This window comes from Hemibagrus wyckioides, linkage group LG02 (assembly GCF_019097595.1).
Source record: "Hemibagrus wyckioides isolate EC202008001 linkage group LG02, SWU_Hwy_1.0, whole genome shotgun sequence".
NCBI classification, from domain to species: Eukaryota; Metazoa; Chordata; class Actinopteri; order Siluriformes; family Bagridae; genus Hemibagrus; species Hemibagrus wyckioides.
Window position 1 is genome coordinate 11483165 of NC_080711.1, and position 18263 is coordinate 11501427.

At 39.6% G+C, this 18263-nt stretch overlaps 1 protein-coding gene across 4 annotated transcripts in view; it reads left to right on the plus strand.

Annotated features, from left to right (window-relative positions):
* sdk2a (sidekick cell adhesion molecule 2a) overlaps nucleotides 1-18263 on the plus strand; it is a 148009-nt gene that overhangs the window by 72523 nt on the left and 57223 nt on the right. For all 4 annotated transcript variants that reach the window (XM_058375865.1, XM_058375856.1, XM_058375873.1 and 1 more), the window contains exons 2-4: nucleotides 4274-4433; nucleotides 8380-8486; nucleotides 15449-15596. In XM_058375865.1, coding sequence (XP_058231848.1) covers nucleotides 4274-4433; nucleotides 8380-8486; nucleotides 15449-15596 — 415 coding nt within the window. The remainder of the gene's footprint in view (nucleotides 1-4273; nucleotides 4434-8379; nucleotides 8487-15448; nucleotides 15597-18263) is intronic.

Below are 18263 nucleotides of genomic sequence, written 5' to 3' on the forward strand. Positions count from 1 at the left end.
CTGTGGCAGTTCTGGCAACCACACCAAGCCCAAGGACGCTCCAGAGCGGTGGGCAGCGCTTGATGCTTGGAGACCAGCCACTAACACTGTTTCCCCTCAGCAAGCTCCTCTGCTACTGAGAAACCTCCCTCAGGCTCTCCATCTGGACCTGTGTTCTCTGACACCTCCGCCTCTGCTCACACTTGCACACGCTACGTGTAAAAATTACCTCCACGAGTTGCACTTGGCTGCCGACCCGCATAGACCGGCCCAAAAAATGGTAAGCGTGTCCCTGCCGACCCCCTGCTGAATATCTGTAGCGAAAGAGTACCTGCCACCTCTAAAGCATATGGGCTCTAATGAGAAATGGCAGCTACATTACAGCTTTCCAAGACTGAATTTGGGATTTTCCAGAACAGGGGATTTTATTTGTGTATCCGTCTGTAACAGAAAGAGGTAGGAGGCCACTGTGAGTGAGAGGAAGTGTACTAATATCTGACATAGCTCCTGTAGATCAAAGACTTGCATTGAGCTGTTCAGTGTGTAGACCACCAGCATTCATTCTCACACATACTCACACTCTCATTGTGGAACAAACTCCGAGCTGGATTGTACAACCTTGTGTATAAAAGCATTTGCAGCATCTGCTGTAATGCTACTTATCATCTCTGGCGTGATGCAGCGGGGAAGGTTAAACTAATTACTTCAACTTTATATCAAAACTTTCAAGTAGTCAAACTGGTCCAAACTGTAGCAGAGCACATATTTAAAAAAAATTAATTCCTCCACATCTGCGGGAAAACAGGTATTATTAGGCAGCTCTAGCAGTGAAACGTCTACCTGTTTTCTCTCTACTATTCCACCCACGGACCAACCCTCGCTCTGCACTGAGGGAGCAATTACTGCGAGCCTCAACCCTTTTCGATGGGGCCGCTCATCTCTTTTCAAACGCAGGTGCATTGTTATAGAAGAGCAATCGGCACGGGGGCACACAAGCCTTTCTGTATTGCCGGGTATATACGCTATGGAGCCTCCATTGGCACTGGCATGCAATTGTCTATTTTGTTATCTGCTGCTTTTAGGTAATCAGTGCTGGGGTTTGGTTTTTGCATGTGGAGGTCCCTAATGGTGCTGTATTTATAAAGCTGGATGGCTAAGTGGATGGACCTGCACGTTGGCAGAGGAACATTTACACAGAGGAGGAAATGAGGCTATTGTTGAAGTCTGGAGGGAATTGTGCTTTGGGGAGGTACAGGGGTTTGTCATTTATGAAGGTTGTTACCCAGTGGTAATGATTTGAGGAGCGGCAGGGGACATTAAATCGTTTGATTAGGCTGCTGATGGTCTGCTGGTATCAAATATAGAGGATAAGGAGGATCATCCTTTTCTAATTGAGTGTGTGTTGCGTGTTGTCCTCTGTTTTTATATTTTTTTATCCCTAAAAATGTACATTTTATGTACATGTGCAGTGTGTGTGTGTGTGTGTGTGTGTTTATGCAAGAGAGTAAGCAAATAAAAGTTTCTTGAAAGTATCCATGCAGGTGCCATGTCACACTTATGTGTCTGAACTCTACAGATATGCCCCGGAGCACCTTCATCTTTGTGTGTGTGTGTGTGTGTGTGTGTTTGCAGTGAGTAAGTAATAAAAGTTCTTCAATGTATCCATGCAGGTGCCATGTCACACTTATGTGTCTGAACTCTACAGATATGCCCCGGAGCACCTTCATCTTTGTGTGTGTGTGTGTGTATGTGTGTCTTCATGTGTGTGTATTATGGAACTTTTATTACACAGTCTACCCTCTTCCCTATCAGCACATTGTCTTCTACCTTGAACCGGAGGCTGTATATCCCTTCCCAGCTCCCACAGGACAGAAAATATCAGCACTCTGATTCCAGATGTAGCAGCTCAGCCAATCTCTCATTGCAGAACTCAGCCGTGCCGCAAGGCATGCCATCCTAGTGCCACAATTAATATGAGCTTTAATTAGATTCACCAAACACTGTGACCATCAGCTCTCACATAATCTACGTAAAGCTAGTCAGTGTGGTCGATACGTTGGGTCATGTGCTAATCAAGCATAGGTAATGAAAGCACTTTGTCTCCTGGGTTTGAGGCTTCTGCCTGTAAAGTGTGCCCCCGAGACTAGATAATCCACCTGTATTAGAAAGCCTAAAGATGAATGGAGGCACAAGGAGATCATAGCTCATTCTGTCACCTTCGCCAGGCGAACTGCTCCATCTTGGAGCACTCTTGAACATCTTCGCTCAGTTATGCCAGTGCAGCGCTGGGAGTCATACTCCATCTTCTGTCTAGTATATGTTCACACACCGGCTGAGCAGCACTTCTCTTCGAGATACACTGCAGGCTGCATTCCCAAACACTCTTTAAGCCTAATTGCACCGGCAGTAGTGATTCTTCACTGAATGGCTGTTTTGTTGTCTAGGACTGGCTTTAATCTCTGTACTGGACCTGAGTAACCAAGCATTTCATGAATAAATCAGTGGTGGCTCAGCAGTTCAGCTTCTGAACTAGTTGCAAGTTCAAATCACTACTGGTGCCTTGAGCAAACTTCAGTTGCTTGGATTGTATCCTGCCTCAGTTATACAGTTTGCATGCTCACGGTATTTGAATAGAAATGAGGACAAAATATACCTTTAAAAATTGTTACAATATCCTAAATGTATCAAAATTCATTAATTTAGAAGTCAACAATAAAATGGGGGTGTAACCATTGAAACTAATCCAAAAGGATGAGTTTCATTAGTCAGAATTAATATAAATGTTTTACTATGACCCAATTTAGCCCATGTATGTGATCGGGCATGAGTTTTAACAGATATGTCAGAAACAATGGGCAAATATTGGCCAAGCAATATGCCAGAGTTACAACCGACACTGTTGGAAAAGTGTGTGGGCGTGAGGGTTAGAGGGCCAATATTACTACTGAGACCATCCAAAAGCTGTTCAGAGGGAATAAATGAGATAGAGGGTAGTTAAAAGGCAAATAATGGGAAAGGAACATGCAAGTATTTTGCTTGTGATGATCACATGCGAGACCAAACAGAAAAGTTTTTGGTATAAATGTAGTTCTTCGATTACGTTTGATGAAACTATTATATCTTGCCTTGTCTTTCACTAGCAACTATGAAGTGTACAATTTTGGACTAGATTTTCCACAGAGAAATGATATCTGATCCCTGATATTATTATTATTATTATTATTAGTCCAAGTCCACCAAAAATCCAGTACCTCCTCACTAAGTACCACAATGCACAGCCAAGCCTTTTAGCTTGAAATGTGTCCAAATAAACTTATTATATAAATACAGTCAGCTTAAGCTCTGGTAAAGGCAAATTGATGAAAAAAATATGTGATACTGTTTTTTGAAAGCTATAATTACTATAGACAAAAAGTGCTTGTTATTGGTGTATTAAATATGGTTTATATGTAATACACAGTGATGTGCATTCACTATTTAGAACTGTGTTCAGTCTTGTGTCTCTTTTACTTCTGCACTATGTAATGCTCTATAGAGAAAAACCTAAAGAGTGAATAGGAAAGGATTGAGTGAGAGCGAGTTTTTAGTTACATCATTTGTCTTTTTGCTGTTAGGGGATGCAAACTTTTACCCTCAGCTCTAAGTCGATTTGGATAAAAGCTGAATGTTTGTGGAATGAATAATGTAAATGCAAATCAATACACATTTGAACCATCTATTTCTTAATTTTGCCAAGATCAAAGAGAGAATGGTTGACTTTAGGAGGAAGCTGACCAAAAAAACGGACTAATAAACATCATGGGACAGGATGTTGGGCTAGAAGATACCTGCTCTATGGACAGTTATGATTTGGCTGTGGGAAACTAGTGTCTATCAGGGACATTGTATTACATCTGCTGTATGATTTACTGCCCCAACACCCCCCACCAACCCCCGAAATCAACCTTTACAACAGTTCATCACTGTGCCAGGACATTATTGGTCCTTGAATAAGCTCATCAGACATCAGTTTGCATTTTTGCACTTGGCGGCATTGTGTTTATTGTACGCCTGCTAACTCACTATATAATTACCCTATACTACTTACTGTGGACACTCTGCTGATTAAATCTGCTTTGCTGCGTATCTGTTGTTAAAGCTTGCATTGTCACTTACATTTATTCAGAGGACTGGTATTTACAGTTCTATTTACTTTATTTCTACTATTATAATCTACTATCTTACGGAACGCATTTATTTTATTACTCTGGTTTGTTTGAATTCTCTAAACACTAATGTGTTTTTCTTCACGCAGATGACGTCCCACCCTACTTCAAAATGGAGCCCGTGGCAACCCAAGTGCACCTTGAAGGAAACCGTTTGGTTCTGACCTGCATGGCAGAGGGTAGCTGGCCATTAGAGTTCAAATGGCTGTACAATGGCACGGAGCTGACACGCTTCTCATTGGAGTACAGGTGAGCTCTCCATTTGTCATTCCTGCCACATAATTACTGAAACAAATAGACACATTAATCTCAGTTTACCTTTTAACAAATTTCTCATTTGCGGATATTTATTCAGATCCTTGCTCATTTCTATGCATTTATTCAGAAATGGCGGAGGATCATAAGCCTCTTGAGATATGGCACCTCATTCCCCATGCAGGCGCGAAATGACTCTCTTATATCGATTCATTCCTGGCACACATTAGTGCATGTCATTTCCTACTTGGTCATAGGGAACAAACGGAAAAGATTTGGCCCACCCTCTTCCCCCATTTGTTTTTTGCTCGATGCATTCTTTATAAATGCAGCGTCCAGCATGTGTCAGGAATATAGAATTATATCCATCAAAGCATTGTTGTCAGTGGAATGCATTATGGTCCACAGCCACAAGAACCATGTAATATTTATTATTGTAAAGGCAAAGTGAATTGCTTTTTGTTCCGCTTGATAGGTGCATTGCCTTCATTCTTCGCTTTATTGAGTAACACAGAGTTTGTGCTGACCATGGTCCTTTCTAACTCAGTTTAGCCTTGAGAATAGTACTAATGGACATAGTCAAGTGGGTCTAAACAGCAGAGAAAGCCTGCATGATGTTTCCAAGTCATGTAAGGCTGTTTTTTTGCAGTTAAGCTCTTGTTGATGAATAAGATAAATAATAAACCTTTTTTTTTATATGTATTACACAACTGATGATTTATTCACTGTAATTGCATTGTGTAACTACAGCATACTTTTACTGTTAAAAATTAAAGTGGGATTAGAGTTATGTATTGTAGAATAGCATTTTTAACCCACCAGTGGAGAGCTTGAGTTCTGCCCCAGCCCTGAGCATAACCCTTTATCTTTAAAGAAAAGCAGTCCATTATTTTGGAAAAGCCTTTCAAGAGTCTCAGTGTGAGATCCCAAGTGGCTCCCCACCTGTGTCCTTCTCTTCAGCCAGTCAACCATAGACCTGTGTGTGTGTGTGTGTGTGTGCATTTGGGACTGTCGATCATGCTTCTACCTCTTTTTCATCCGCACTTCTGATTAAAGAGAGAACCTGAATCCACTCGACTACAGTATCAGGAATCTGTGAATGGCACCACAGAGAGAGCTGAAGCAGCAGATAAGGAGCTCATTGTGAGCAGCTAAGTGAATTAGGATTCACAGAACAAAAGTGTACACTGGTCATGTGTACACATCAAACGCTAGAACTCCATAACCTGCAGTGTTCAGACGAGATCCCTGGGGTGATTTAGAGAAGCTCACACACCTTACCCAGTTCCCACATGGCTCACTGAAGCACCTCTTCTGCATACTTTCTAATTCCCATTGATCAACACAAACGCATATTTGCTTTTGCACATAATGACCTCTCAAACTGTATGCTGTCATGATAGCATCAAGTAGTGCCTGAGAAAGTTTTCCATTATGGATAAGTGGGCTTACTTCTGTGGGTTAAATCTGGAGCAAGTCTGAGTGCAACAGCTTCACTCAAGCACAAAGCCAGTTAATTATAACCAAAGACTAGCCTTTTTGTATTATTTCCTTTGTGGTGTATTTTTAGCAGCATTGTGCACGCGCGTGTGTGTGTGTGTGTGCATGTTTTTTGAATTGGACCCATAATCCTTCTTTTTGTTAAAGAAAACTAATATAAAATAGCCAAAAGGTGTTGTCTTTGTTGTCTTTGTGTGTGTGTGTGTGTGTTTATTTGTGTCTGTGTGTGTGTATCTGTGTGTCAGTGTGTGTATCTGTGTATATCTGTGTGTCTGTGTTGTCTATCTGTGTATATCTGTGTGTGTATCTGTGTGTCTGTGTGTGTATCTCTGTATATCTGTGTGTCTGTGTTGTCTATCTGTGTATATCTGTGTGTGTATCTATGTATCTGTGTGTATCTCTGTATAGCTGTGTCTGTGTTGTCTATCTGTGTATATCTGTGTGTGTATCTGTGTATCTGTGTGTATCTCTGTATAGCTGTGTGTCTGTGTTGTCTATCTGTGTATATCTGTGTATCTGTGTATATCTGTGTGTGTATCTATGTATCTGTGTGTATCTCTGTATAGCTGTGTGTCTGTGTTGTCTATCTGTGTATATCTGTGTATCTGTGTATATCTGTGTGTGTATCTATGTATCTGTGTGTATCTCTGTATAGCTGTGTGTTTGTGTTGTCTATCTGTGTATATCTGTGTATCTGTGTATATCTGTGTGTGTATCTATGTATCTGTGTGTATCTCTGTATAGCTGTGTGTCTGTGTTGTCTATCTGTGTATATCTGTGTGTGTATCTGTGTATCTGTGTGTATCTCTGTATAGCTGTGTATCTGTGTTGTCTATCTGTGTATATCTGTGTGTGTATCTGTGTATCTGTGTGTATCTCTGTATAGCTGTGTGTCTGTGTTGTCTATCTGTGTATTTCTGTGTATCTGTGTATATCTCTGTATAGCTGTGTGCCTGCGTGTGTATCTATGTATCTACAGGGGTTGGACAATGAAACTGAAACACTGGCCAATTTAGTGTTGGAGGTTTCATGGCTAAATTTGACCAGCCTGGTGGCCAATCTTCATTGATTGCACATTCCACCAGTAAGAGCAGAGTGTGAAGGTTTAATTAGCAGAGTAATAGCACAGTTTTGCTTAAAATATTGCAATGCACACAACATTATGGGTGACATATCAGAGTTCAAAAGAGGACAAATTGTTGGTGCACGTCTCGCTGGCGCATCTGTGACTAAGACAGCAAGTCTTTGTGATGTATCAAGAGCCACGGTATCCAGGGTAATGTCAGCATACCACCAAGAAGGACAAACCACATCCAACAGGAGTAACTGTGGACGCAAGAGGAAGCTGTCTGAAAGGGATGTCCGGGTGCTAACCCGGATTGTATCCAAAAAACATAAAACCACAGCTGCCCAACTCACTGCAGAATTAAATGTGCACCCCAACTCTCCTGTTTCCACCAAAACTGTCCGTCGGGAGCTCCACAGGGTCAATGTACATGGCCGGGCTGCTATAGCCAAACCTTTGGTCATTCGTGCCAATGCCAAATGTCGGTTTCAACGGTTTCAAACATGTATTGTTCTCTGATGAGTCCACTTTCACTGTCTTTCCCACATCCGGGAGAGTTACAGTGTGGAGAAGCCCCAAAGAAGCGTACCACCCAGACTGTTGCATGCCCAGAGTGAAGCATGGGGGTGGATCAGTGATGGTTTGGGCTGCAATATCATGGCATTCCCTAGGCCCAATACTTGTGCTAGATGGGCGCATCACTGCCAAGTACTACTGAACCATTCTGGAGGACCATGTGCACCCAATGGTTCAAACATTGTATCCTGAATGCGGTGCCGTGTATCAGGATGATAATGCACCAATACACACAGCAAGACTGGTGACAGAGTGGTTTGATGAACATGAAAGTGAAGTTGAACATCTCCCATGGCCTGCATAGTCACCAGATCTAAATATTATTGAGCCACTTTGGGGTGTTTTGGAGGAGTGAGTCAGGAAACGTTTTCCTCCACCAGCATCACATAGTGACCTGGCCACTATCATTGTATCTGTCATTCCCAAGACAAATTGATGCTGTATTGGCCGCAAAAGGAGGCCCTACACCATACTAATGAATTATTGTGGTCTAAAACCAGGCGTTTCAGTTTCATTGTCCAACCCCTGTATGTATATCTGTGTGTCTGTATGAGTATCTGTGTGTATCTCTGTATTGCTATGTGTCTGTGTGTATCTGTGTATATCTGCGTGTGTCTGTATGTGTATCTGTGTATACCTGTGTGTGTATCTGTGTGTTTGTTGGTGTATCTATGTATATCTATGTGTGTGTGCGTGAGTATCTGTTTGTGTAACTGTGTGTTTGTGTGTGGGTATTTGTGTATATCTGTGTGTGTGTGTGTCAAACCTTTTCACTGACAAGAATGTGTTGTTTGCTAGGTACCTCATCCCGTCACTACACCGCTCCCACGCTGGCTTTTACAGGTGCATTGTGAGGAACCGGGTCGGTGCGCTCATGCAGAGGAGCACTCAAGTCCAGGTTGCCTGTAAGTGCACATATGTCAGCAGCATGAATTAAAGCAGGGGTAGCAGTGTGCTTCTAGACTTAACTTCATTTTACAGACTGCCACATATGAGAGGGGAAAATAATAAAATTTGCTTGACTTCTTCTTCATTTGAACCTGAAAATTCTATCAATAAAAATAAATTTCATAAAAATGCATAAAATATCTCATTCATAACATAACTCCACTGTTATAATATACAGGGAAATAAGTATTCAGACACTTTTGTTTTGGTTGTTTAATATACTCCCAGTGTATCTAGTTCAAGTTTACACTCATAATCTCTTCTGACGTCATGCTTATGAATATAAACCAAAAGGTCTGTATTCATAGCATGAACAAAGAAATGTTTAAACCAAAATACACCAAAAATAGCCACTATTTTATTTCTTGCAAAACTGTAGTTGGCATAAGCTTTGAGATGTTTGTCAGTACAAAATAATCTTTTTACAGCATATTGTGGTTCAGCCATGAACCCATTACCCATTACTCTTAACAAATCATCTTCAAATCCCATGGTTATGAGAGTCTCTGATGGACTCACAATTTCAATCCTCCATAAATTGTCAATAGGATTCAACTCAGGAGACCATGCAAGGCCTTCTTGAGTTATTTTGGTTCTACTCTGACCAGGCATAACATTATGACCACCTACTTAATATTGTTTTGCTGCCAAAACAGCCCTGACCCATCACGCACTGTGTATTCTGACACCTTTCTATCAGAACCAGCATGAACTTCTTCAGCAATTTGCACAACAGTAGCTTGGACCAGCCTTCACTCCCCACGTGCATCAATGAGCCTTGGGCCGCCCATGACCCTGTCACCGGTTCACCACTGCTCCTTCCTTGGAGCACTTTTGATAGATACTGACCACGGCAGACCAGGAACACCCCACAAGAGCTGCAGTTTTGGAGATGCTCTGATCCAGTCATCTAGCCATCACTATTTGACCCTTGTCAAACTTGCTCAAATCTTTACGCTCGCCCATTTTTCCTGCTTCTAACACATCAATTTCGAGGACAAAATGTTCAATTGCTGCCTAATATATCCCACCCAGGTGCCATGAACAGGTGCCATGATGAGGAGATAATCAGTGTTATTCACTTCATCTCTCAGTGCTCATAATGTTATGCCTGATCTGTGTATATTTGGTGTCATTATCTTGTTGAAATGTCCATCTTCTCCACAAATTTCTTCACAGTTTCTTGGCAGATGAGATTGAATTCTCCTAAATCATGTCCTGGTACATCTATCCTTTCATATTGCCTTCCATGACATGTAGAAAAGCTGCTGCATTATAATGCTCCATATTTCATTGTGGGTTTCCTTTTCTTGTGATCATACACGCAAAATCCCAGTTTTTCTTTCAGACATGATGAGTTATTTTTTATTTCATCTGACAAGAGTATATTGTTCCAAGGCCTTGTCTAAATGTTTTTGATGTGCTTCTTTTTTAGTGTAGGAGATTAGCATGGAGTGTAAGAATAGGGATGATGGCTGTGCTGTTCAGTGCTTATTGTTCTTTGTGTAACTGTAGTTTCTGCTGCTTTCAACTGACTTCTCTCTTACATTTCTTATCATTAGACTGAGAGCACCATGTGAACAGCGATGATTAGTTTCATGAACTTCCTGCATGCATAGTATTTAACCAGGTGTATTTGACAAGGAAAGTGAAGGATTTTGCTATAGCTCTGTAGCTTGTTTCATTTGAACATAGTTTAATAATGTAGTCCTTGAGAAATGTATAAATGTATGAAACTCCTTCACCCTCACCAGGATTGCTACTAGTTGCATGAAATATGTATATGTATATATATATATATATATATATATATATATATATATATATATATATATATATACACTATATTGCCAAAAGTATTCGCTCACCCATCCAAATAATCAGAATCAGGTGTTCCAATCACTTCCATGGCCACAGGTGTATAAAATCAAGCACCTAGGCATGCAGACTGTTTTTACAAACATTTGTGAAAGAATGGGTCGCTCTCAGGAGCTCAGTGAATTCCAGCGTGGAACTGTGATAGGATGCCACCTGTGCAACAAATCCAGTCATGAAATTTCCTCGCTCCTAAATATTCCACAGTCAACTGTCAGCTGTATTATAAGAACGTGGAAGTGTTTGGGAATGACAGCAACTCAGCCACGAAGTGGCAGGCCACGTAAACTGACGGAGCGGGGCCAGCGGATGCTGAGGCGCATAGTGCGAAGAGGTCGCCAACTTTCTGCAGAGTCAATCGCTACAGACCTCCAAACTTCATGTGGCCTTCAGATTAGCTCAAGAACAGTGCGCAGAGAGCTTCATGGAATGGGTTTCCATGGCCGAGCAGCTGCATCCAAGCCATACATCACCAAGTGCAATGCAAAGCGTCGGATGCAGTGGTGTAAAGCATGCCGCCAGTGGACTCTAGAGCAGTGGAGACGCGTTCTCTGGAGTGACGAATCGTGCTTCTCCATCTGGCAATCTGATGGACGAGTCTGGGTTTGGCGGTTGCCAGGAGAACGGTACTTGTCTGACTGCATTGTGCCAAGTGTAAAGTTTGGTGGAGGGGGGATTATGGTGTGGGGTTGTTTTTCAGGAGCTGGGCTTGGCCCCTTAGTTCCAGTGAAAGGAACTCTGAATGCTTCAGCATACCAAGACATTTTGGACAATTCCATGCTCCCAACTTTGTGGGAACAGTTTGGAGCTGGCCCCTTCCTCTTCCAACATGACTGTGCACCAGTGCACAAAGCAAGGTCCATAAAGACATGGATGACAGAGTCTGGTGTGGATGAACTTGACTGGCCTGCACAGAGTCCTGACCTCAACCCGATAGAACACCTTTGGGATGAATTAGAGTGGAGACTGAGAGCCAGGCCTTCTCGTCCAACATCAGTGTGTGACCTCACAAATGCGCTTCTGGAAGAATGGTCAAAAATTCCCATAAACACACTCCTAAACCTTGTGGACAGCCTTCCCAGAAGAGTTGAAGCTGTTATAGCTGCAAAGGGTGGACCGACGTCATATTGAACCCTATGGATTAGGAATGGGATGTCACTTAAGTTCATATGCGAGTCAAGGCAGGTGAGCGAATACTTTTGGCAATATAGTGTATATATATATATATATTGTTGTTTTTTATACAGTGCTCCATGGTTTGGTTTTTAAGCACATATTTTTATGCTTATGGAGTACAAAATTAAAAAAATATGTATTGAGATATATGCACCGGAGATAAATAACATCTAGTATCCGAATACATTTTTCCTCTCACTGTATATTTTAGTTACTTCCTGTTACTATGGGTATTTTAGTGACTTCCACATGGTGTGTGTATTTTTAAACGACTTTATTTCAAGTATTTGTTTAATGCGTTTAGCAATAGACATGTAACAAAAGCAGCTTTGCACAAATCCAGAGGCAAATTTAGATTCCTAACGAGCCAGCCACAGTCAACAGTGACAAGGCAATTTTCCTGAGACGACATGACGAAGAAATCCTAAGAGGGACCAGAGTCAAAAAAAAAGTTTTCTGGCTGGCACCGGCCAGGGGGATTATAAATCATTGAAGAATACAGGTGTAGAAGAGTAAAGTCAAACAGCACCGAATGCATTAAAAGGATGTTCACTATGTGAATGCATGTCTGAATTCCTGCATGATGTGGGTGTTTTAGTTACTCCCTCCTTGATCAGTGTATTCTAGTTACGCCCTCTTTAGTGTGGGTATTTTAGGTACTTCTGGGTGTATTTATTTTGTTCCTTGAATGTTTTAGTTATTTCCACCTGGGCCATATTTTAGTTACTTCCAGCTCATTCACTGTTTACCATCTGTATATTGTTTCCTTCTGCCTCATTTCTGGCTCTCTAAGATGGCCACAAAGGATAAATAGCTTTTAACAACATCAGCCCTGCTCTAATTAGATCTTTGAATTTCTTCTAACAAATGATTTCTTAGTCTGCATAGTTTTTATTTAAGCTGTATTTATTGCAACCCTTTTCTCCATTTTTACATGCAGCCCTCATGACAGAAAAAAAAAACGTGATGTGAAATATTAACATGCACCGGATGTCATTTCTAGCTTTTATTTTATTTATTTATTTATTTATTTATTTATTTATTTATTTATTTATTTATTTATTTATTTATTTATTTTATTTATTTATTTATTTTTTTGGCCCTGAAATTAGTTCCACCTATCTGGAAGAGAGCTGTACAGCTCTTTAGAACCCTGCTCACATTTAACCTTAAAGAGAATCCACAAGGCATAAACATGAACTAGCTGCCTGTATTCATTTGACGATTTGAATATGGCTGACAGAGGAGTTTGGCAAAGAAGAGAGAAAACAAGTCCATTCAGCTTTATCCAGGAAGCTGTAGGGTGCAAGAAGAAACAAAACTGAGCCAATCTTACTGAGACAGGTAATGCATTTCAACATCTGAAAGCCCTCAAAATAGTAAGTAATGACAAAGCAGGTAACTGAGAAAATATGCTCATACACCAGCATATTCAACATAGCAGTTTGTTATTTGGTCTTTTTTTAAATAATAACTCTAGCTAAAATGTTGCTACTGAATTATTGCTCATCCATGCAACAAGTTTTTTTCTAATAATGATTAGGGTCAGGTAATAATCTTTTCTTTTTTTCAAAACCATACCGAAAGGATGCTGAATTTTGGAGGTATTCTGTAGACATGCATTCAGAAAATGTTTTGAAAATCATCCAGTGCTTCACTAACATAACATGAACTAAAATGAATAATAAAATTAAACCTTTTTTTTTGTACCTTTGTAATACTCAGTATGGGATGTAGTCAGTGTTATTGACTTTTTAAAAAAAATAAAAAATAAATAAAATTATTTAATTATACCAATTATTAGAATTACCTGGTTGCGGATCCTACCTCTGAGGTTGCCAGATTGATATTGAGTAGAGGGGTCCAAGACAAAGAGTTACAGTAGGCTCTAGACAGAAATACATTACAATACTTTAGAACAATACATAGGTAACTGTGCAGAAACTAAGCAGGAATGAACGTCCAGCTTGTTAACTTCTAAGAACTACTAATTAATTAGGCTTACGTCAGTTTGTTTTTAATGCGTAATATTGCTCCAAGTCATTAACTACTGAAGAATAACACAGGAACACTTCTGTCATTAGTTATGAGTTTTACTTTGTTGGTTGAACTTCTATCAATAATGTTAAAATGCAACCCGAAAAATGCAAACAAGTGATTCATTCAACTTGGATATCTTCAAAAGGTATTAAGCAAGGCTGAATTAATGGAAAAGTTATATTCCAATTACTTTTACAATTACAATTAAACAGCAACAAGACCCATAGTAATAATAATAATAATAATAATAATAATAATAATAATAATAATAATTATTATTATTATTATTATTATTATTATTATTATATGTATTAAATAAATATTATCATTAAATACTTTTTAATATCTAAAATTATAATTCTTTTGAGAATTAATGTTAACATTTACTTTTTTCTAATAATTTCTATTTACGTACCTGCAAAAATATTTCTTAGCCTACACAGAGCCGTGCTGATATTCAGTGCAACAGAATGATTGCAATTGTGATATTGCTTTCATAAAACATTTAAACAAATTAATACTGTGTAATTGACATAGACTGACATTTCAAATGCAAAACAGCCAAATATTTTGTTGTTTTGGGTTTTTTTTGTTGTTATTTTTTGCTCTGTCAATGTACATTGTTTCAGAGGAAAAGCCACAGCTGGACAATGTGTTGCATGTTGCTATGTAAGAGTTTCAAAGTAAGAAACTATTAATAGACAAACACAAACACAGAAAAGCAGAGAGTTATATAAAACACAGAGTTATATAAAAAAGTGACATGTCTTCACCAGTCCTGGAACACCAACTGTCCAATCATATTAGGAGACTGGAAGTAAGTGTTGTATAAAGGGAATTAATGTTGACATGATCAGTAATTAATTAGTAGTTCTTATAAAATAGAACCAAAGTTAGCTAGTTGTTATTACTTAAAAGTATGCTAATAAATTAATCATTTATTAATAATGAACTAACATACTTACTGAGTAATTAACTATTAGTTCTTGGTTGGAAATAGGAATAAGATGTAGTTGTAGATTTTTGCAGATCATAAATGCAAAAAGGAAATGGAAAAATGGATTGAAAATGGAAATGGAAGAAAACTACTTATTTCTTTCTTTGCTGTCAATACCAATTTACTTACGGTTAATTAAAAATAAACAAGAATATTAAAAGAAAGACTAATATGATATACAGCATGAGTAAGAACATGGCAAGCATTCAAAGCAACATCCAAAATGAGTCAGGTTTATTGCCAATATTTTGCTTCATGATTAGGTTTCATTATAATTATCATATTAATCAATGCACATTTGTCTCAGTTTAACAAAATTATAATAAAGTAGCACTTGATCCAGCACACATTATTGGTGTGCACAATTAAGTAGAACTACATCGTCAGAAAGCATGAAGTGGAGGCACAAATAACCTTGAATGGTGACCCATAGGCAAAACATGATTTTCAAGGTACTTTAACAAACTGTCATACTGCTCCTCACTCAAGCTGATATTGCACAAGAAAAATGGACTGAAATTCAAGGATCATTCAAGTTCTCCTCAACTCAACTTTTAATACATCCTTAAGTACACAACAGATGTTTCTATTTATAAAGTAGGTGCCAAGTTGGTGTGCACAATCTCTAGTTTCAAGAGATGGATGATGGTTGTTGGGGGAAGGAGACATAGTGTGTTACTGTTTTTATTGCATTTGATTGTGCTAGATGCGTAATCTAACTGCAGAAACCTATTGCTTAGGTAGTGAGTTTTTTCCTGCCTCTTTTCATATATTCTTCCATTTTCCGTATTTTGCCCCATCAATCACTTAATGTTTCTCCCACTCTCTCAGACATGGAAGACTTTGTGGAGAGAGAGCGATCTCAGGTGGTGTCAGAAGGTGAAGCTGCACTCATCTTCCCTCCAAGAATTCCCAGCTTTCCCCGGCCTCAGATCACATGGTTCCGGGACGGCCGCAAAATTCCCCCCAGCAGCCGCATGTAAGCATTTATATGTCTATACAACACATTATCACAAATCAATTTTAATGCGCTATGCATTATTTCCTTAAGCCAAGAGAGCCTGTCCTATTATTGTTTAACCTCCTGTTGCATGCTGGTGCTCCTGCAGTAGGTTGTGGTGAGCTGATATCACAGACCCTCATTGCAGTATTGATAAAGTCAGCTATAATAAGAACCCCTGTCGACAGTGGAGCGGGTGAGATTGAAGGCTGGAGAGAGCAGACAGCAGGGGAGCCAATTAGACAAAGTGGACAAAAGGCCTTTATTGACGACCTTGGCTGATTGACAGAGCTTTTTCCCACTTGCACGTACCATGTGTGTGGGTGCGTGCCTGACCACATGTGTAGTCGGTTTTCAGCATGTCTTCACAATCAACTGAGATTACGTTATCTGGGCTCCCTGCAGGCAGATGGCTGAGAACAGCAGCATGAAATGTTCAGCTGATATAAGCTAAGCTTTCCAACATATGTGAAGAACACTGGTTGAAGCAGGGAAGGTTTTTTTTTTTTTTTACAAGTAATCTCAAGATATTCCTTTCTGCAAAACCAAAGGTCTTGCAAACTCCTAAACCTGCAAACTCCTAAAGCCCTAGCTCTATAATACATGAAATGACAAACACACCTACAGAAACCTACTGAGATGTCTCCAACCTGAGGAATTTTGGTTCAGTTCCATCCAGTTAGTAGGAACTGGATTAGGTCTTGGACTCTGCAACAAGAGGTGTTCCTGGGTCAAGAAGCTGTTAGTATATAAAATTTGCAGGATTCCCACACTGCCAAGTGCCAGTTCCAGTTCCAATTCCAGGAGATCACCTGCTATCAGCATGTCAGCATGACACTGTCACCAGTCTTTGATGCTGTGAGGCTCCAGCAGTGTACAGTTTGTTTACTGCTCCTTGGCCATGGTTCTCAGGGGTATCGATATTCTACTGTCATGCTCCATGTGAACCTTCATTCTAATTGTGCGTGATTTGACCTTAGTATGGCTTGATCGGGTTGCCACTGACAGCTTGGTGGCATCTAATCGCACTCTGCACAGTGTGTCACCTCTCATTTGAGTGTGCACACTTTAGAAGCACTTCTCCTCTCTGGGTGTTCCATGCGATATTGATACAGCCTGTTAGTCTTAACTGTTTGTATGTCTGTGTGTAGTTACAGTCCCCTCTGAAAGTATTGGAACAACAATGCCAATTTGTTCTTTTTGCTATACACTGAAGACATTGGATTTAAGTATATGAGGCAATAGCTCTCACTTACATCTAGATGTGAGAACTACCTAGGACATGGCACCTTTTCTTTTGATCACCCAGTTATCAAAAATATTGGACCATGTGACTGGCAGGTGTTTCTTGTTGCCCAGATGTGTCCTGATAGATTGACAGTTTAAACAATTAATAGCTCTGAATGTATAATCTTAATCTAATAAACCAACATAAATAGCAGAAATCTGTCTATGGGAGAAGAGGAAGCCATTTGGAAGCTGAGAAAAGAAGGAAAATCAACCGAGTCATTGCACAAACATTGTGCATAGCCAATACAAATAATTTTGATTTTACTGAACAAAAAAGAATCCACTGGTGTACAAAAACCGCTACACAGCTTGGCCATGGAAAACAATAGCAGTTGATGATGGAAAGATTGTGAGAGCTGTGAAGAAAAACCCCAAAACAAGTCAGTGACAACATCCAGAGGGAAGGGGTGAAGTTTTCACAATCCACCATTTGATGAAGATTTTCAAAATATTGAGGCAATACTACCAGATGCAAACCATTCATCAGCTGAAAAAATGGGAAAAAGAAATTGGAATTTATGAAGAAATACAGAGACAAGCCTCAAATGTTCTGGAACTAAGACTGATCAAAGTGATGAAAAGGCCAAAGTGTATAGAAAGAAAGGATGCACATGATCCAAAACATACAAGCTCATCAGTTACGCATGGTGGAGGTGTCATGGCATGGGCTTGCATGGCTGCTTCTGTAACAGGCTCACTAATCTTTATGGATGATGTAACTCATAATGGTTGCAGCAGAATGACTTCAGAAGTCTACAGATGCATCCAATCTATATCGGAGGAACTAGATCAGGCAAAAGACGTGGACTCAAAACACACTTCCAAAACAATAAAAGGACTTCATCAGGGGACTAAAGCAGAAGGTTGTTAGATTGGTCAATTCTTTCACCAGATCTTATCCCAAACGAGCAGCATTTCACCTCCTTAAGAGGAGATTAAAAGGAAAAACAAACTGAAAGAAGCTGCAGGAAACATCAGGAAAAGCATCACAAAATAATGCAACAAGAATGCAAGAATGCAATAAGAATGCAACAGCTTGGTGATGTCAGTGTGTCACCGGCTTGATGCAGTAATTGCAAGCAACAGAATTAATAAATTAATAATTAATAAATATTAAATTATTTACTTGTATTTATTTTATGGCTATCTGTTCCAATACTTTTTTTCATCTAAAGATTGGGTGGTCTGACACTAAGGGTGCCATGTTCCAATTTGTTAATGAATGCTCAAATTTTGATCTATTGTCTCATATTCATCTTTTCATGGTATTGTAAAAATAAATAAATAAATAAATAATAGAATTGGCCTTTATGTTCCAATACTTTCTAAGGGGGTCTGTATCTGACCCAAATTCTT